Source organism: Silene latifolia, chromosome X, assembly GCF_048544455.1.
Source record: "Silene latifolia isolate original U9 population chromosome X, ASM4854445v1, whole genome shotgun sequence".
Lineage (NCBI taxonomy): Eukaryota > Viridiplantae > Streptophyta > Magnoliopsida > Caryophyllales > Caryophyllaceae > Silene > Silene latifolia.
The window spans coordinates 313,368,535-313,390,748 of record NC_133537.1 but is presented as its reverse complement, the minus strand read 5'-3'; the positions used below and the strand labels follow the sequence as shown (position 1 = coordinate 313,390,748).

The following is a 22,214-nucleotide window of genomic DNA, read 5'->3' as shown; positions in this document are numbered from 1 at the left end:
ATTACATACTCTTATTATGTTACTTGATGTTTTATAACTGAAATGATAACTACTAAATGACAAATTTCTTATACTAAAAGCACTAATAGTTCATTAATCAACTATACCAACCACAAACTTTTATTTATAAATGATTTAAACATAATTGAACTACTTTTATCAACTATAAAATATATTTATAAAGATGGCCCTAATAGAAGCCCGTGCATCGCACGGGCTTTTCAACTAGTATATATAGTACAAGGGACTCTTAGGGTTACATAACAGACGGGCCTTGTAGCAGGCCTAGACCGAGACCATACTAATGACTCTATTAAAGGACAAGATCAGATACGATTTAGTGCCGGGTATCTCTGTCACAAGCTTGTAACCGGTCAAATATCACACACATTGGTAGATAAGACAAAAATGAGTGCCTAGGGAGTCACAAACAATTTGTCTACCCAGGTGGGTTTTATTTGACCTGTTACAAGCTTGTGACGGATACTTACCATCACAAATAAGAATTTGTATAATGATAATTGAGAAATGCAATGACCCATTATGATTAAATACATGTTTATAGAACTGGGCATCTTTCATTGTTTAATTTCGATCATACTTTCCAATTTCCAATATTGGCCTTCATTCTTCACAGGTGGTGATAATCTACCTAGAATCACGCTAATATACTACTCTAGTCATGTGCCATCCTCGGATCACAACTCACAAGTTCTCCAAGTAGCAAACAAATATTGCAGACTAGTTACTGAATCTATTCGATCACGCAAGTAGCAGTACTTAAAACTTCAACAGTGCTTTTAAGGTTTCTTAACATACAACTCTTGTCCACACCATGGTAAAATCTTGCAAACTTCGTCCCACCATAGTTGCACAGCCTGAAAAAAGTAGAAAACAAGGACGCACATCCCTAGTTCCTGAGCAAAATTATTGACTGCCTGGCGGGTTACAGAAATTGGACACTCATCATAGTTCATTCCGACACAAAATATCATGATATTGTTTTTACAGTCGTTAAACTTGTCCGAGGACGATGCAAACATGCAATTGTAACTCAACTTAAGCTGTATCTTAAACTGAAAAAATAATGATTAGAAGGCTATGACAGCTACAAGACCCTTCTTCCCCAACATAAATATTGACACAAAAACCGACTGAAGGGTGCAGCGGACTCAAGAAGCTGCAAAGCAGACCATCATCATCGAATCAACTTATGCTCTTCAATCCAACTGTTCACCCTTGACCGACCCACTGGAGCAATCCCTAGACCACAAAGACACCAAACCCTACTATGGACTCCTTTAGAGTTGCTGTGACCTGACCCAACTGACCCGAGTAGGTCCTTAACTTCAAACCTGCGATCACCTGGACCCAAAACCCCATCTCACTGATTTTGATTTCTGCAACCTCAACATGTTTCAAAGTCCTGCATCCAATTATATATTCAGATCAAGATTGTCATTGGCTGACTACTAAAATCAAATGGTAAAAATATACTTGGGGATGAGGGGAGTACTAAAAATGATGGAACAAAAATCATCCAGATCAAGATTGCATCCAGTGTAAATATACCTTTAGCCAAATTTAAATCCCCCAGATGGTGCTTCAACTCCCCAATTTTGAGAATCATCGGCAGATGGTGGTGCAGTTTCTTCCTCTTCCTCCAACCAGTAAGTTTCTAAAATTTTCACAGCCTTTTCATAGATCTCATTATTATCATGACTTTGAAGATTTTCAATTTTCTCCAATCCCTCGGCTTCATCTATCAACTGGGCATAATAATTAACTTCCCCTGTGTTGCCGATATTCTTCTCTGCTTCACCTACTTTCAAGATGTTTTCCAGGCCTTCTAGGCATACGGTAATGACCCTTGGGTCAGGGCACACAAGCAAGTCACATAATGGTTTAATGCAACCTTGACTAACAAGGTACCTAAAACAAAGAAAAGGCATGTTTAATAATCACCGAGCTGAAAAAAGATGAGATCAAATAGTACTACTCCCTCCATCCCGCTATTATCTTGCTATTATCTTCTTACTGTGAGTGTAAGTTTGTCTTCACTCTACTATCCTTCTTGAGTGTTAGTTTGTCTTCACTCTCTTCTGTTTACTTCACTACCTTCATCTTATTACTAATATATTGTGAAGTGGCAGTCATTCAATGCAGTTCTCAACGCAATTTTCAATTTTCATTCCAGGTCATTCGGAAACAGCCTATTGGATACCCTAGAAGGTTTTCGATGATAAATCATGTCAGCCGGCCCCAAATCTTTTTGGGGCTACGGCTCTGATGTTGTTGGTGGTCATACGGAAACAGCCTATTTGAGTCACCAACACAGGGGTAAAGCTGGCTACATCGACACCCCACCCCCGCGCCCACCCCCTTATGCCGCAATTTGCGGGGCCTTTAAGTCGTTGGGCTAATGTTGTTGGAGGGAGTATAATGAAACAGTATGATGCATACTTTATTTGATCAGGAGAGCCACCAGATGTGGCATTAGATATTGTCCAAGCAGCCTCTTTCTTTATGTCAAATTCAGCAGTTTGAAGCAAGTTGACGAGTGGGCCGATCAAATCAGCTTCAATGACAGCCTAAACATTAACCAATATTAGCCAGGAAGATATTCAATTATTGAGTCAGTAATCAAGCATAAATAGGGACTTCATTATGCAAGCAGTAAACCCTTAGTTCGTTAGAAAATAAGTTGACAATAAAATGGAATTCAGTAGATAAGAGTGAAAACAGCAGAAGGTTTTCTTTTATTCTTGACATGCTCATGAAGCATTGACAAAAACTAGGGGTTTGAAATGTATTACCTGAATCTGTTCTCTATTACCAGCCGTAATATTCGATATCGTCCAGCAAGCCTCTTTTTTAATGCTCTTCTTGTGATTATGAGTCAAGAGGTTCAAAAGGCATGGCAGTGAGCCACTGTTGATTATGAACTGAAACATCACAGAAATACAATTTATAATAAAAGTTTTTCATCTAATAACAACACCTCCTTTACAAATTACACACTCGATATAATATTCTTAGCAACAACAATATACAAGACAGAACAACAAATCATCCACTCGGCAACTATACACAAACAATATGTTACTAGTTCAGTTCATCCATCACTCAAAAGGTAAAATGTTTACAGAGTATCACTAATCAAACCTGCTAGTTAAGAGGTTTAAATCCCTTAACTATATGTGTTCCCATGTCACGAAAATATGCAAAACTGACATTATGGCAAATTAATACATGAAAACTAAACTATAATGCAACCTATGTTCATTGATGGGAAATTGGGAATATATAAATTTGACAGTCATTTTTCGACGCAGTCCGACAGTAGAAGAGTCTCCAATGTCCAGATGTTTCAGTGTAGCTTCACAGCTTCAAGCCTTCAACTTTATATTCCTTAGACATGGAAGGAAGGGTTGGAAACAGGTTCTTATACATACAAAAATAAATCGATTTTTTGCACGAAGAGAAGTGTATTGTTTGACAAGGCATTGGATATGATTGCGCAAATATGTGAGGAAAATGATATAGTTCGAGAACATAGATTCTACTTCTAAAGGTTTGAAAGGAACAGGAATGTTCCTTAAGGAGTATAGAAGTTTGACAAATAGTTTCAAAGAAAAACAATATTTTTCTTCTTACTCCTTATGTCATTTGTGTAACCGGGAATTAAGGATTCTCTTTCATTTATCATAGCCACTATCATGAAATGAAGTCTCAATTTCTAGATGTTACAACAACAACAAAGCCTTAGTCCCAACATAGTTGGGGGTCAGCTAGCATGAATCATCATCTGAATCCGTCGAGGTTTGAATCCGCCAATACGGTCAAAGGTAAATAAACAAAGTACGAGAAAATAGATAAATGATAAAACGAAATAAGTGTGTTTATAAAAAATTAAAGCATAAGAAAAGCGTGAAAATCGAGATTAAAGTGGCACAATGGATTTGTAAAACAAAAGGAGTAGAAGTCATTTAAAAAAAAAATCTTTTAAGTAGAATGGTAAAAGATGTTGCAAGAAGTACTATATAAAGACTTGAGAATTGAGATAACAGATGAATTTTAAGAAACTAACGCCAGTCATTGGAGCTGTTAAACATTGGGGTCAACAATTTTCAAATAAACAAAATTAAGTTTGAATTACTAAATGCCACTATCTCTTTTTATCCTATCTAATGACTCCTTTTGTTCCGAGCTACGAGCTACCTGTGACTGAGAGTGGTAACAAGCCTATTCATATCAGAGCAGTTTGAAGCACTCTCGTTTTCACACTTTCTATTTCCTTTTCTAGAGTAAACGTTTCATAATATTTAGTCGTATATTAAGAGATATTGAAGATTTAATTTACTGCCTCAAAATGTGAGAAAGACGTATATAAAAACAGAGGGGTAACATGTAAGGCATCATATTATGAGAAAACTTCCAGAAAGAAACACAAATATTAGGAGCTGTTCTACATTGAGGTCAGTAATTTGAGTACAAAATGGCAGCATTGAGCCTACCTGTGTTTGAACATCATCTCCAGTAACAATATTTCCGACTGTTCGAAGAGCAGGAATCAGCACAGAAGGAGATGGATGCCTGGAGGAATAGGGATACCAAACAATTTACAACATGAAAAAGAAGAAAACCCAATAACAACAGCATCAAAAGCAAAGCATACATACATGAGGAGCTCTACCAATCGTGGGCAAACACCAGCCTCAATAACAGCTTGAATTTTGTCGTTTGGGCCATCTGATAGGTAAGAAAGTGCCCAGCAGGCATCTGTCAAGACTTCATCATCATTCGAATGAACAAGACGTTCAAGGGCAGGAAGCGCTGGCCTGACCTGTTTAATTAACATATAGTTGTCACAACCATCATAACTAGCTTGAAGCAGTTACAATTTGCCAAGATTTATAGAAGAAAAAGAAACCTGGTCAAAAGGAGGTTGTGGCTTTCCCCTACAGAAGTTTGACAAAGTCCATGTGGCATTTCTAAGCATGGAAAGCTTTGAATGCTCATTGAGTTGAGCAAGCAGTGGAATCAACGCACCACTGCTAAGAACTAAGTCCCTGCATCCTGGGGAGTCGCCAGCAACATTTCCCAAAGCCCACACTGCCTGCAATTTTTTGATAATGTGAGGACAGAAACAGAGATTACAAAAAGTCCATTCAATTCTGCCAGTGGTTAGCATAATAAATAACTAACTAGAAGGGGTGACTAGTTATTCAGTGATACCTGCTCACGGACATCATCACTTGGAGAAGCAAGGAGCTTCGCAAAAATGGGAACAGCTCCATGATCAATCACGACCTTGGTGTTTTCTGAGGTCCCTGACGCAATATTTGTAAGAGCCCAAGCAGCCTCAAACTGTGAGAGAAGTTGCAACAATTCACATAATGAGCAATAAGAATATAGTCTCAATTGGCAAAGTTGTGGCAATTCATAATGAATATAAACCTGCAGCTGGGGAAAATCCTCTCTCTGAAGAAACTCTACAAAGCGGGGAACAACTCCAGCTTGTATCACTTCCTCAATCGGAGGGCTTCTTTCTGCACACAATCAACGGAATATTAAAATATCAACCACATCCAAAACTACACATTCACAGTATAATTTAAACATATATTGAGTAATCACACCAATACCTATTGAAAGCAATTTCCGGAACTGCATAGTAGCCTCCAGCTGCATTTGGTTATTATCAGAGTACACGCCAGCAACCAAATTAGGCAAACTCTCCAACTGCAATCAAAATGGAGGCTGTTTTAGAAACCAGAAGTAAGATCTGTAAGTAGCTCCATTACCCAGTAGTGGACAGTGAAAAGCAAACACATAGTTGCAACCAAAGTTCAAACTGCGAAGTTTAATATGTAAACTACCCTAAACGTCTAAATGCTAGTCACACGTCTTAAGTTTACACTAGTACTTTCATAATGGAAAATATTATTTTCATGTAGCAGAGTGCCAAAATTTCAATTAGCATCAAATAACTTTCCAAGGCCTCCGCTTGATATCAAAGTTTCGAGTAACTTAGTCATTAGTGTCTTCCATTCAAGAGCAATCTAAATTCCTGCAGCATAATTGAATGCACTTGATGATACAAACGAGACACCCCAATTCTCGATTAGCACTAAAAAACTTCAAAAACTTTTTGACAGAAGACAAATCAAAGCCAAAAAAAAAAAAAAATCCATGCAATAGACACAATTCAAGGCGAAAGCAGTTTAAACGGTAGTACTTCCTCCAATTCTGATACACAACGCAGTTTAAAAGGTATAAGACGGCTTCACACAAGTTTATTGTAAAACGGGTTTAATAATAACTACTTTTACCCGCTAATAGGGTTATGTTTAGATCCGTTTTACAGTATATTAGCGTAAATCCGCCTTACACAAAACTAACTGATACTCGAATGTGTAACATGTATTTCTACTCCTTAAATCGTACAATTTTTTATTTTGGAAGGTATTTCTGAGACGGAACGAGTACGAAAACACGCAATAGCAAGTCGAACCGATACCAATAAATCAAACATACAGAACCAACAAAACACACACAAAATCAATTAACAAAACGTAAATCAGCAAAACATGGAAAAAAAAGCAAAGACCTTTCGATCAAGAGTAGAGGAAGAAAGAACAGGAAAAGGTTGTTGAGGAGTTTGAAATCCTTCACGACGCTTCTTAAGCAAGCTTTCTTCACGCTTACTCTTCCGAATCTCAACCATATTATCCTCTCTTCTCCGGCGACCTTCATCGGCATCGACGGCGACTTTGTACTTGTTACGGCGGACTTCCGCCCTCGCATTCGGTCTCAGCGACATAGTGAAACCCTAATTTTTTAAATTGAAAGAGGGAAAAAAAAGGTTGAAGAAGTAGGAATAGTAGAGGAAGGGAGACTAGAAGAGAGATAGTGAGTGGAGTGCACTGGTGTATAGTCTTTGTTTTTTGCTTTTTAATTAATTAATTAATTAACTGTCGTTTTCCATTCATTTAAACCATGTTTTATGATCTTTTTGGTTTGAGGCGCCTTCTTTTTTTCCAAAGTAGGGTACTTGCCTGCAAATATTTCAATTTCAATTATTTGTGTTATTTGAATTGTTTATCCAAACAAACTAGGTCGGCCCTCTACGTCGAGTTGAGGTTTTTGCCATCTTTCTTTCCGAGTTTAATAAAGTTCACAAATTCTCATTTATGACGGAAGTGTCCCAAATTTATGACGGATTAAATAAAATTCACATGAGTAAATTTTTTATTTTCTTTTTGGTGAAAAGAAGCGGGATTAACTCAACGTAAACGAAATTAAAACAAACACGAACTAGAAAGCATAAAAATGAACGGTAGGAGGCCAATTGACAGTCCGAACCTTGAGCCGGGTCGTGGAGCGCACTCTTGTCTAAACTCACGACAAGAATGCTAGCGAGAGCGTCAAGCACTAGTGTTTGTCAAGCACTAGGGCATTCGTAATCGGTATCGGTTTGCGTGAGTCGGGATCCTAGTCTCGATCATCAACGGTCGACACACACATGCTTGTTAGTAAGTTATGAAGGCAAGAGTCGTTCATAAGAATACAAACAACAAGCAATAAGAAGGCAATTGGGTGGGAAGCAGATTCATTGACTAGTACTCCCAAAAAAGAGAAATTTGATATTACAAGCCTGGTAGCAGGAAACATTGACTGTGCAGAATAGCGATACGTTTTCTAAACGCCTAAAAACGTATCTTAAACTAAAAAGGTAGCTCCAAGATTCGACACGCAAAAATTAATCTTGGAGTACTACATGACTAAAAAAACAGAAACGAAAATACATAAGTAGAAACATAAAATCTAAGGGCTCGAAGTGAACGGATCACACGCGTAATTTTAGGGATTGTGCGGTGTTTTAGCGGCTCGTTACACTCTCCCCCACCTAATTTGTTGCCGTCCTCGGCAACGCTAGAAGTCTTCAAGGTCGGTTCGGTTCGGTGACCGATGATCTTTCTTTGGAAGTTGGTTGGAACGGATGTTTGCACGCTTGCTTTTGTTGCGGGTAGGATCTTCTGGATCTGGATGGTACGGCTTCAAGCAACTCACATGGAACACCGGGTGACACTTCATCCAGGTAGGGCGCTCGAGCTTGTATGCCACTTCCCCAATCCGCTTGATCACTTGGACGGGGCCTTCATACTTTCGAACCAGCCGTTTGTCTCGTCCCCTGAGGAATCTCATTGTAGATACCTCATTTCTGAACCTCCCGCAAACCACACGGTGATGATTGGGTCGCATGTTTGGTACACGGAACGATTTATGACAGTTCGTAAGTTTATCGTCAAGTAATCGCTCAAACACTTGTGTCTACCTCATAGTCGTCATCTACGCGCCGATACGGTCGTTTTGACAGTAATTAGAGTACATTTGGAGTCCGGGTCAAAAACCGTCTTCATTTTCTAATAACCGTTTAAAATGCCGAGTCAGAATATTCTGGAACGTTCCGGATATTTCTATTCCATATTTTCCAATCTTTTAATCTTTGGTAAAATATATCCCGAAATTATCATATAAAATATTAAGGAAATAAGATTAATCCGCTATTCCATAATAGAAACACGGAAATCTTTCTTCCGCGAAGAAACCATCGAGGAAAAGACGCAAAGGCAGGTCTTTGCGCCTCTTCCAAGAGACGCAGCGATGCTTCTTGCGCCTCTTCCTCAGTCCTTTTCTGCGTTTTTTTCGTATCTTTTCGAGATTCACTTCCAAAGTTTCTCCGAAAACCCTAATTTCCGTCGTGTGATTAGTATAAATAGAGACCTTCGGTCTCACATATTTCTCATGCGAGTGTTCGCCCTTCTCTTCTCCTTTTGCATTCTAGACCACGTTCTTACTTTCTGGCGTCTACGTGCTTGAACTTTCGACCACGTAAGCTCGGATCCTTCTGAGTACCAGCCTCGTTTTGCATGACCGACCAATTTGACCAACTCCACATCAATCAACTTTAATCAATCTTATTCGTTTTCCTCTTAGAGGGCACTTTCGTCGTACATTCGAGTCGAGCATCACTAAACGTTAACTTAGTTCATCTCGTTTCGTCAAACATGTAAGTCTGAGGGCGTAAATCCTTCTTTTTATTATTGTTCTTTATTTTTGTAATCATTGTTGTAAGATTTATGTCGAAAATACGCTTAAAACCGATTTATAAAACATTGTTTCAAACCCTTTTTACGGATTATCAGGAGACAAACGTCGAGAAAGGACGCAGCAACTGCTGCGCCTCTTCAAAGGGACGCAACACCTGCTGCGCCTCTTCCTGAGGCTGCCGCAGTTCCTGTTTCCTTTCTTCTTCCTTCGTCTTCTGTTTGTCTATTTGTTTTGTTTCGTCTTCAATTGTTCATCATTCTTTTAACATGATAATTTGAGTATGATAATTCTAACATGTAAATCATTAATCATTAGTATTTAATTCATCTTTCAAAATCCCGACTTAAATCCCTTATCATTCATATTTGCGGGTTTTCGTCATTTAAAATCAATTCGGGTTTTAGAGGTTCGATTCATCCATATTGAGTCTCTGGAATCCATCATTGAAATATTTTCATCTGTTATTTATCATCACCATCACTAATTTGTCATTAATAATCTGTTTAACCTAATTAATTTGATTAATTTGTATTTGCAATCAACTTATTAATCTTGTAATTAACTCGTTTTGATTAGTTTTTATCCATGTTTTATTGTTTTTATGACCAATTCACATGTAAATAATCTGTTAAGCACTTCCATCCGAGTCAAATAATATAATCAAGCATTAAAATCACCAATGAATATTAACGATTTGCAATTCCGGCTTCACAGCCAGAACTGAGCTCAGGAACAGATGCAGCGTCTGTTACGCCCCTTCCAAAGGACGCAGCTCTGCTGCACCTGTTCCTGGTTGAGTTCTGTCTCTGAACTTCCGTTTCTGCCTTGACCTAGATATTAGTTTACGTATTAATCGACTATTAATCGTATTATCACCTAATTTCTGTTTGTTAATTTATTTATTCTTTCTTTTCTAAAATTATCCGTTTTAAATGTATTTTCGACATAAATCAATTAATCCAATGTAATTATTGTAATTTTATTTATTGTATTTTTATTGTATTTCTTTTGTCGTATTGCTTGTATGTGTTGGAGTAAGTGTCCCCGACAATAATGCGATCACAATTGTAGATCATGATGATCACATATTTAAATCTCATATTTAAGAATACATGTAGGAAGTAATATTTTACAGTCAACTGGTCCACACATATCGGTAATGATTGGCTGACTAAGTTTGACATTACTGTCGTGCGACGGTGGTGATCAGTTGATCCCCTTAGGTCATACCTATAGGGAAATACTCTTAATTGATTATTTAATTAATCGTATACCGATACGAGTTAATTAAATTGTTTAAAATTGACGGATGTTTTGTGAGTAAAGTTAACGTGTCTTATTGTAATTCGATTAAATTAGATACAGTCTAAGTAATCGAATTGTTTTATTACTTAGAATAAAATATTGTTTACGAAACAATTGTAACAGAATGAATAATTTATTATAAATACAAGTTGTTGTAATTTATAATTTGATAAGCCATTTTGGTACAAGTAATCAAGAATTACTAGTTAATTTTGTATGTGACATATTTTAGTAATATGTTGATTTTTAATAGGATATTGATAACGACTGCCCTTGGGCGCTTGATAAGCTTAATATTCAGACATTCATAGCGTCTTAATTGAGAAAAAAGACTGATTCTTCTATTTGTCTCCCGCAATTTTTGAACTACAAACTCCTAATACACCACGCCACTTTCTCCAACCATTACAAGATACAATAGTAAACTACCACTCACCATTATCAAAACCATACTACCTTCCGCCCCACCCAGTTACTTCACCAAGACCACCACCGCACCCTCACCCGTCACTGACCACCCAAACCAGCCATTAAATCAAATCGTTTTCTTCTCTCAAGCTCGAAAATTCATCCGAAAAAATTGAACCCTAAACCCTTTTTCCGGATGAGTCTATCGGCGGCCGCCAGATTCCGAACAATAGACACCCTATCGGGGAGAATGGTGAACCCTTTTCGGAAATAAGGTTAAAAGAGGGTTTTGGTGGTATATAGGGAACAAGGACGTCAGAGGTAACGAGTTAAGCTTGATCACCGCCGCTACACGGCACCGAAAGAACACTGAACAAGGGATAAAGTCCTTGAATGGTTAGTCATCGATCATCGTGATACAAATTTCATTTTAATGGACGAATTATAGTATTTATGGGAGAAAATAAGGTCACTGGGAATTTGGTAGAGGAAGAGAGAAATGAAAAAGGGGAAGTTGAGAAGAAGAAGGAACAAGAGTGCGTGAATGACGGTAAAACTATGGAATATGAGTATAATTTGGTATCATAGAGGTACATATGTAAATTAATATTGGCTAAACGAACGCCCCTGGGGCGTTTTTTAACTTTTGCCTTTTTAATATGTTAAAAATACATTGCATTGTGACATGTCATGTAACATGTGACAAAATTGACAAGTGACAAAATAAAATGGACTACCCATTTTATTCAAGTGTACCGAAATATTGGAGGGGAATAAGGTTTATATTGTGTTTTTATTTTTAATTGGAGACATGATGATTAAACCTATTATTTAGCCTTGCATGCCTAGTCTCATCTTGAGAAGAACAAGACCATGCATTGGCCTATTTTCCCTCTCCCCACCGGTTTTCTAGAGGAAAAGATAGAGGGTTTTTCCTCTATTATTCATTCACAACTTATTATATGATTTTCTAGTGTTAGAAAATTATGATTCTCTCTACAACTTGTGAAACATTTTAGAGAAATAAAACCTCACAAAACTCTTCTCTCTTGACCGAAATAAGAGAGGACAAATTAATATTTTGTGTCCTAATTTTAAGTAAGATTAGTATTATTACTAGCATCATAATAATATTAGTTATTAAGGGTATTCCTTGGGTATAAGCTTTTGGGAGAGGTTCTAATTTGAACCTTTGTTCATCCATTGTTGGAAAGCTCAAGAACTAACAAGAAGGAGATCTTATTGGTGCCCAAAATCCGAAACACAAATGTAAGAAGTGACGATTTCTTCTCTAATCTTGTTTATAGTTTGCATGAATAAGATCTTGTATTTATTTTATGACCAAATAAATTAATTCATATATGAATATGTAAACTAATGAGATTAATGAATCTAACAAGTGGTATCAGAGCCTTAGGTTGTTTGCATGCAAATCGGTTTATTATTTTTCCGAGTTAATCTTATTAACAAATAAAACTTGTAATTTTGTGTTTATTATGATATATCACGAAATCACCTTGCATGTTAAAGTTTCTGGTCCTAAAATGTATTTGGGATATTTTGGTTCATTTATGGATTTTATTGTTCATTTTTTATATTTTTGGCATTAAAATGTGATTTTTATGAGAAAAATGTCATTTTTGGACGAAAAATAGCTAAACTTCGAATTGTTCAGTGGTTTTTGGATATGTTTTCACATATATTATCTACTGATGGCCTGTAAATTTTTATGTTAAAATAAGTTGTTTTGCTCAAAATATGAATTTTATAAGTTAAAATTGTATTTAAATAGGTAAATAGGTTAATATGAGTTATATTTCGAATCTGGTCATGGAAATTTAGTATGTTGTCACATGCAATTTTACAAGATGTGTGTAAAATATTTGGCTATATTGAAGTCTTTTTGCATGATTTATGAATTTTTGATGAAAAATCACATAAATAGTGACTATAATTAGTTATAATGCTAAAACATATTTCATGACTAAAGAAAAACGTCACATATTGCATTTTATCATATATTTCATATCTAAAAGTGATAAGTTGATGAAAATAATTTTTCTCATATTTTAATGGTCATATTTGTTAAAACCGATAAACCGCAACATTGTTTTTCTCGATAAATTTTCGAAATTTTTAACCTAAGTTTTGAACATTATGAGTGTCATGGTATTTTTTCCAGAATGTTCATGAGTTTAAATTTCAAATTTTGAAATTATTTGAAATTTTTATGATTTAATTTGAAGTTTATAGTATAATTTTGTATTTTGGTCCATAATGAACAATATTAAGAAATCAAGTTGAGTTATTGTCAAAATATTAGTGAAGACTAAGTTTTGAGTCCTAAGATGGTTAGGGTAATTAACTTGTACATAAATATGAATTTATGTAATTATTGTGATTTTAATAAGATAAATCACGCAAACCCATAAAAACCGATAAAATATACGATATTGGCTCTTAAAAGGCGATTTAGCATAAGCATGTTCATACATATTATAATGCTGCATTTTATTTATGATTGTCATATTTTTATTTTATATAATTTTTGAATTATGTAATTTTACTTAGTTTGGCCTTAGTTTTTAATTGGTATTACCCGAAATGTATGGGAATATCGATTCGGTTGTAATTATTGTGATCTCGTATCACCGTTTTGTAATTTAATAGATTTATTTTTATTACAAATGTATAATAGGAAATTATGTAATTTTATTTATTATTTGTAATTTTCCCAGAGTTTCCATGAAGACGGTGTTACCTCGAGATGCGTGCCAAGACCGAAGTTCAAGGGACCAAAGGAGTTGGTTTCCGCATTTGTAATAGTTTATTAGATTTACTATTTTAGGAAGGCCATACTAGGACTTTATTTTTATGCTTTGCATTTTATTTATATGTTGCATGCATCGCTAAATCGCCATAACTAAACATGCATTTTAAATCGAGTTTATCGACCGTGTCAATTACAATTATCGTAGTTCACCGCTTTAGTTCACTTAAAACGTGATAGATAATAAATTGACATGACCTCTAGCTAAATAAACAATTGAGACTTAGCCTTACCAAAAATTAGAAACCATGTAAACCTATTTCGTGAGGGAGTGCGCTCGGCCAAACCGGGGTACAAACCTTGTTACGTAGGGGAAGTGGGTGATAAATGTCTATCCACCGAATTCATGTTGATGAGGGTTGTATCGCCAAAGCGTGCCCAAGTTAATGTGGATTTGGATCATGGACACATTTATTCGAAATTTGGGTTGAACTCAACAAAAGTATTCTCGACCATAGCCGGATGTGTTTTGGGCTAAAGATAAATATTAATGTAATTTTATCGACCAAGAGTTCTAAAAGTAGAATCGATTAAAGAGTTAATCCACCGAGTTATATTGATGAGGGTTGTATCACCAAAGCGTGCCCAAGTTAATATGAATTTGGATCTTGGAATCATTTATAATAGTTGGGTAGAGGTCACTATATAAATGCTCATATCTTGTTAAATTAATTTACAAGTATGATTAAAAAGACAAATGTTAATATTTTCTTTTCCTCCATACTTGTAGTTCATTACAATGAATCCATCAAACGCTACTACACCGATAACTATTGAGTCTTGCCACAACGTTTTTGACGACGTTTGCTTCAACAATGATTTCGACACTACTAGAGAACTTCATTTTGGGATAGGTTCGGATGGAAACCTAAACTTCATCACCTCTTCTAAACCACCTACTACTAGATATCTTGTGAGCCGGTCTCAGGAAGACCGCCTCATAAAATCTATAGGATCTTTATCTTTGGAGGAGAAAGATGCCGAAACTAGTGGGAGCTCAAGCAATCAAGCTCTTGCTTCTAGGGGCAAAAGGTTCAAGAAGAAGGGAAAGAAAGGGAAAAACTTCAAGCAAGTTGAAGATGAATGCCATTATTGCTATGGCATGGGACATTGGCTTAGGAATTGTCCTATATATTTGCGAAATATAAGGGAAGGAATCATCGTTCCAAAAGGTAAAATTCCTAAGGAAATTTATGTTATTGATGTAAATTATACTTCCACTACGACATGGGTACTGGATACCGGTTGTGGTTCTCACCTTTGTAATCATTTACAGGGGCTAAGAGACGTGAAGAGGGTTAGCAAAGGAGATGTGGATCTACGCCTTGGAAATGGAGCTCGAGTAGCGGCCGAATCCAAGGGAACTTATGTATTGGCTTTGCCTAATGGATTTGAGTTGTATTTACATAATTATTTTTATGTGCCTACACTTTCTAAAAACATTATTTCAATCGCCATGTTAGACATGGATGGTTTTTGTTTTGTCATTAAAAACAATCGTTGTATTATTTCAAGGAACGACTTGGTTATAGGCCAAGCTCCTTCCATTAATGGCATTTATATTTTAGAAACCTCGAATCCAACTAATGACATCTACAACATTCAATCAAAGAAACTCAAATCAAGTGATCTAAATGAATCGTTCATTTGGCATTGTCGATTAGGTCACATAAACGAGAATCGCATCAAAAGATTAATTTCGACTAATGTGATTACACCATTTGATTATCAATCATATGGAACATGCGAATATTGCCTTCTTGGCAAGATGACTCGTAATCCTTTTAGCGGTAAAGGAACACGAGCTTGTGAACTATTGGGACTCATACATACTGATGTGTGTGGACCAATGAGTATCACCGTTCGAGGAAATTATGACTACTTCATAACCTTCACCGATGACTTGAGTAGATATGGGTATATCTATTTAATGAAGCATAAGAGTGAAGCTTTTGAGAAATTCAAGGAATTTCAAAATGAAGTAGAGAACCAATTGAACAAAAGGATAAAAGCACTACGATCCGATCATGGTGGAGAATATCTTAGCCATGAATTCGATTCACACTTGAAAGGTTGTGGCATAATATCACAACTATCTCCACCCGGAACACCACAACTCAATGGTGTTGCTGAAAGGAGAAATCGAACCCTACTTGATATGGTTCGATCAATGATGAGTCAAACCGAGCTACCAAACTCGTTTTAGGGATTTGCGATCCAAACCGCAATGAAATCTTTGAACATTAGTCCTACCAAAGCAACCGAAAAGACTCCATATGAGATATGGAGAGGAAAAGTTCCAGATCTATCTTATTTGAAAATTTGGGGTTGTGATGCTTATGTCAAAGTTAAAAGTGACAACAAGCTAGCCCCACGATCTGAAAAATGCATCTTTGTAGGATATTCTACCGCCTCAAGAGGTTATCACTTCTATAAACCTCAAGAAAACAAAGTGTTTGTGTCTTGCGAGGTTGTCTTCTTAGAAAGAGAATTTATTTCTAATAGACAGAGTGGGAGAAATTTTGAACTTGATGAAGTTCAAGAGCCACAAACCGAGGTAGAGACGCAAGAAGATGTTCCTTCGTCGTCTAGCGCGGTTGTCCCTCCTCCACTTAGAATAACGGGCCGATTTTCTCGCCATCTCGATCGATATATTGGACTTATAGAAGAATATGGAACACTCGATGTGTTGCTTTTAGAAAGTGACCAGCCCGCCACCTACAAAGCCGCAATATCTAGTCCCAATTCCTCCTTATGGCTTGAAGCCATGAAGTCCGAGATGGATTCTATGCATGAAAACCAAGTTTGGAACTTGGTGGATTTGCCTGAAGGGGCAAGACCTCTTCAATGCAAATGGATTTTCAAGGTCAAGAATGGCATAGAAGGACATGATGATGTCTACAAAGCTAGGCTAGTGGCAAAAGGATTTACCCAAGTCCAAGGTCTTCATTATGATGAAACCTTTGCCCCCGTAGCCATGCTAAGATCCATACGGATTTTGTTAGCGATTGCCGCATTTTATGATTATGAAATATGGAAAATGGATGTCAAAACCGCTTTTCTAAATGGGCATTTAGAAGAGGAGGTGTACATGATACAACCCGAAGGTTTTGTTGATTCTAAAAATCCTAACAAAGTATGCAAACTTAAGAGATCCATTTATGGACTTAAGGAAGCATCAAGAAGTTGGAATCATCGATTCAATCATGTGATAAAAGAGAATGGTTTCACTCAAAGTGTTGAGGAACCATGTTTATACATGAAATTTAGTGGGAGCAATGTTGTGTTCCTAATCTTGTATGTCGATGACATACTACTCATTGGAAATTACATTCCGATATTGTCTTCTGTTAAGAAGTGGTTAGGTAACCACTTCCAAATAAAGGATTTAGGAGAGGCACAACGCATATTAGGTATCCGGATCCATAGAGATAGATCCAAGAGGATATTGGAACTAAGTCAAGAATCTTATGTTGATAAGATCCTTCGACGTTTCAGCATGGATAAATCCAAAAGGGGATTGGTACCTATGGTAAGTGGGACAATATTGAGCAAGTCTCAATCGCCCACCGAACCCCATGATGTTGAATGCATGAAGTTGATCCCTTATGCTTCCGCCGTAGGATCAATCATGTACGCCATGATATGCACACGTCCTGATGTCTCGTATGCCTTGAGCATGACGAGTAGATATCAAGGAAATCCAGGTGAGAGTCACTGGATAGCCGTCAAGAACATCCTTAAGTACTTGAGAAGAACTAAGGATTCTATCTTAGTGTTTGGAGGAGACACCGAGCTCCGTGTTAATGGTTACACGGACTCAAGTTTTCAAACGGATAAAGATGACATGAAATCACAAGCTGGTTTTGTTTTCATGTTCAATGGTGGTGTTGTTAGCTGGAGAAGCTTCAAGGAAGCTGTGACTACGGATTCAACAACGGAGGCTGAGTACATTGCAGTATCAGAAGCTGCCAAGGAAGCTGTATGGATCGGGCAATTCATGGAAGGTCTAAGAGTAGTACCTACCGCCAATGATCCCATCACTCTCTATTGTGATAATAGTGGGACGATCTTCCAAGCCAAAGAGCCAAAGTCTAGTAATAGATCTAGACATGTACTTAAAAAATATCATGTAATTAGAGATTTCATTGAAAGAAAGGAAATTACGATATGTAAGGTTGGGACAGATGATAACATAGCTGATCCGCTCACCAAGCCTTTATCGCAGGCTAAGCATGATGGACATGTTGCGTCCATGGGACTTAAACGCATGCCAGTTTTATGTTAGATTTTGATATGAAATAAAAGAGTTATTTTATTTGCTCATATGCATAATCACATTTGTCTTTTATTTTTCATTACTTTGTCATAATCAAATGGGTTGTGGAGATAAGATTGAACCCCATTAAAGTGAACTAAATTGACATAATAATCACCCATATTCACTTGTATGAGGTGACGTCTCGAAGTGACTAGAGTGTGATGCGATTGATGGCAAGTTCAAGTGCCATAGAGTCATATGAGATGACTAGTCGATCACATAGGCAGACTGTTAGGAACACCTTGTCGGGCTAATGACCGCTTATAGAGTTCTGACAAATTTATATAGCCTGGTCGTGGCGAGAGCTACTATAGTATTCTAATGAGTCAATTCTTTGACTAAAGACTGTTCGCCTAAGGTGGCACAGTTTCAGATTAACTTTGATTTATGTTACTACGACCTTCATAAATGGGGTCAAATGGGCATATTTTGGGTTATGATGGCCGTGGCTAATCGAAGGGAATAGTGCGATAGGAATTTTCCACCCCTTGTCAGGGTTAAACACAATATCTCAGGGCCACTCGAGGAGTAATGAACTAGAAATGCGTGGCCACGCTCGGAAGGTATCTATGGTAGATAATTCCGGTCAATCAGTTATTCTCCAGATCGAGGAAACCACTCTCGATATGATCACTTGCAAGTACGACCCGAAAGACACCTTGCATTGAGTGGGAGATAGTAATAGGACAAGAGAATTGGTGACGCACACTTGTCGAGGACAAGTGGGAGATTGTTGGAGTAAGTGTCCCCGACAATAATGCGATCACAATTGTAGATCATGATGATCACATATTTAAATCTCATATTTAAGAATACATGTGGGAAGTAATATTTTACAGTCAACTGGTCCACACATATCGGTAATGATTGGCTGACTAGAGTTTGACATTACTGTCGTGCGACAGTGGTGATCAATTGATCCCCTTAGGTCATACCTATAGGGAAATACTCTTAATTGATTCTTTAATTAATCGTATACCGATACGAGTTAATTAAATTGCTTAAAATTGACGGATGTTTTGTGAGTAAAGTTAACGTGTCTTATTGTAATTCGATTAAATTAGATACGGTCTAAGTAATCGAATTGTTTTATTACTTAGAATAAAATATTGTTTACGAAACAATTGTAACAGAATGAATAATTTATTATAAATACAAGTTATTGTAATTTATAATTTGATAAACCATTTTGGTACAAGTAATCAAGAATTACTAGTTAATTTTGTATGTGACATATTTTATTAATATGTTGATTTTTAATATGTTAAAAATAGATTGCATTGTGACATGTCATGTAACATGTAACATGTGACAAAATTGACAAGTGACAAAATAAAATGGACTACCCATTTTATTCAAGTGTACCGAAATATTGGAGGGGAATAAGGTTTATCTTGTGTTTGTATTTTTAATTGGAGACATGATGATTAAACCTATTATTTAGCCTTGTATGCCTAGTCTCATCTTGAGAAGAACAAGACCATGCATTGGCCTATTTTCCCCCTCCCCACCGGTTTTCTAGAGGAAAAGATAGAGGGTTTTTCCCCTATTATTCATTCACAACTTATTATATGATTTTCTAGTGTTAGAAAATTATGATTCTCTCTACAACTTGTGAAACATTTTAGAGAAATAAAACCTCACAAAACTCTTCTCTCTTGACCGAAATAAGAGAGGACAAATTAATATTTTGTGTCCTAATTTTAAGTAAGATTAGTATTATTACTAGCTCATAATAATAATTAGTTATTAAGGGTATTCCTTGGGTATAAGCTTTTGGGGGAGGTTCTAATTTGAACCTTTGTTCATCCATTGTTGGAAAGCTCAAGAACTAACAAGAAGGAGATCTTGTTGGTGCCCAAAATCCGAAACACAAATGTAAGAAGTGATGATTTATTCTCTAATCTTGTTTATAGTTTGCATGCATAAGATCTTGTATTTATTTTATGACCAAATAAATTAATTCATATATGAATATGTATACTAATGAGATTAATGAATCTATCAGTATGCTCTCACATGTAATCGCTCTTAAATTCCTACTTCGACTCAATTGCATGTTAAATTACGTGATAACCGACTTAGTATTAATTCTCACATGCTAGGATTAATCTAATGAATGTTGCATTGCATGCATATAAATCGACAACATATCGAGTATAGACAATTTCCCTAATCATTAGTAGAGGCCGCTATCGAGACGGGCGGGATTAGGTGTTCGATCAAAAGAGCTTTCTAATACGTACCCTCACCCCTTACTCCAGATCTCTGTGAACATCCGTGTTCATTGGCATCCACGAGAGTCATTCTGGACATAGAATGCTAAGGGTAGCGAGTTCTTGGTGTTCATATCACTACTTTGTGACTTGACATGGCACGAGCTATTCGAACGGTTTCCAATTTTCCACAATAAATTGGTGGCGACTCCACAAATGCACAAGAAAAGCTTGCTCGCTTTTCGCCCCCGTGGGCCCGCGTCCACAGTTTGGCGACTCCGCTGGGGATTAATACACTTACGTGTTGCCAAGGGTGAAACTTAAACAAGGTTAGGGAATAGTTTGTACAAGACAGTTGTCGATTTTCATAACTCGGTCTTCCTAGACCGTTTTATTCGGCCTTCCTAGGCCCAACCCAACCCATTCGACCAATCGTCCCGTCTAGATGGTCCAAATTCTTATTTGGGCCTAAGGATGGATAGCGATTGACGTCATCCATACCATGGTACTTACTCTTGTTTGTATCAAGGGCTTTCACTACTCTAGGAAATGGACTAGGAATCGGCCTTACTCCTGTTTGGTACGAGCCTCTCCACAGACCCTGGTTTTGATTGTTCGGTGATGGTTATCAAATAGTACCTCGCAAGTGCACGATCTATCGTTGTACAAAATAGAGGGTCGATCCCACAAGGAGTTAAGAAGATTACTAATTGTTCTAATCCTATCGTTTAGCTAAGTCGGCAATAAAGGATGAATTCGTTATACTAAGACTACCTAAGACAAAATGAAATTCAAACTAAACAAGAAATAGATAAATGAGCGAGAAGAAATGATAAGTTGTAAATCAAACAATTTAAAGGCCTAAGACGCGGTTCTACCTCAACAATTCATAACTTCACACGATTAATTCCCTAGGCTAATCATAAGGATAGCAAGGTGTAGATACCCAGTATCTGCTGAGACTCCAACAAACACCCGATGATTATCGGACTACAACATGTTTTGGAATCGCGGCGTTTTATCGACAGTTTGTGTACAACTTTACGTCGGAAAACTTAAAACGATTTCGAAAATAAAACATTTCAAAACATTTCAAAAATACCTGGAGTGTTTAATGCACGACGACGGGGTCGCAATGACACTAACTAGAGTCAAAACCGACACCAGACCAAAAACCGACTCAAAAATTCAAATTTCGACTCCAACAACGAGTCAAACCGAGTCAATCACAAAAAACAAACATTTCAAACCTTCTACCTTAAGTTTTCCCGGATTCATGAATGGTCAAGTACCAAACATGTGACTACAAAACCTAGGATAGAACAAATCATGATTGCGTTTGTTGTGAAAGCGACAACACAGCTCGAAGACCCGCGACGTGGCTCGCGCCTCTTTGAGCAGCCCAGGTGGCCACGTCGCTCAAAACTCACACAACCACTCATTCTCCTATAAATACCCCTCAAATGCCACCCATTTGAGACTTACACGAGTGTCCACCCCCTCTTTTCTCCCTTAAAATTCTCGACTTGACTTCTTAAGTCACAACCCGACGCGTATTTACGACCTACCGATCGTAAACACGAGCCTTACACATTGTTTGATACCGTCATCGTGCATTAAACCACTTGACCGACCATTTCGACCACTACACCATCACTAAACTTTTAAAACACTCTTTTACTTACCAAAACGGTTTTAAACCGAGTTTTTTCCGATCAAACGAGTTGTTACACTTACGTCGGTCACTCGCCATAACCAAACATGTAAGTATGAGGGTGTAAAAATCCTCTTTTATTATGTTTTCATTTGTTTCATGACTCTAACATGCTAAAACATGCATAACATGAACCAAAACATGGGATAAACGAGCCAAAACTGATTTTTGGTCTGAGGCAGAAGTCCCTTAGGTCGCCAACTGGCTCGCGCCTAAATGAGATATTCAGACCAGAGATCAACTGTGTTTGTTCTCGTCATTTCCCTTAATCCATTTTTCATATTTGTAATCGGTTTTTACCAT

General features: G+C 37.0%; 1 protein-coding gene across 1 annotated transcript; it reads right to left on the bottom strand.

The window, feature by feature from the left end:
- Positions 1–946: 946 nt before the first annotated feature.
- On the bottom strand, positions 947–6,932 carry LOC141617566 (importin subunit alpha-2-like). Its single transcript, XM_074434752.1, has 11 exons — positions 6,614–6,932; positions 5,649–5,745; positions 5,461–5,552; positions 5,239–5,370; positions 4,934–5,119; positions 4,683–4,846; positions 4,518–4,596; positions 2,817–2,945; positions 2,464–2,591; positions 1,573–1,932; positions 947–1,426 (listed from the first exon to the last, which is right to left on the bottom strand). The coding sequence occupies exons 1-10, from the start codon at positions 6,824–6,826 to the stop codon at positions 1,575–1,577; spliced, it is 1,578 nt and encodes a 525-aa protein (XP_074290853.1). The 5' UTR covers positions 6,827–6,932; the 3' UTR covers positions 947–1,426; positions 1,573–1,574.
- Positions 6,933–22,214: the final 15,282 nt, after the last annotated feature.

Excerpts from the sequence above, each read along its gene's own strand:
- LOC141617566 (XM_074434752.1), bottom strand. The coding sequence starts at position 6,826 with ATGTCGCTGAGACCGAATGCGAGGGCGGAAGTCCGCCGTAACAAGTAC. Across the intron at positions 5,120-5,238 it reads GTGATGATGTCCGTGAGCAG|GCAGTGTGGGCTTTGGGAAA; the intron begins GTATCACTGAAT and ends AAAAAATTGCAG. Across the intron at positions 1,933-2,463 it reads GGCTCTCCTGATCAAATAAA|GTACCTTGTTAGTCAAGGTT; the intron begins GTATGCATCATA and ends TCTTTGTTTTAG.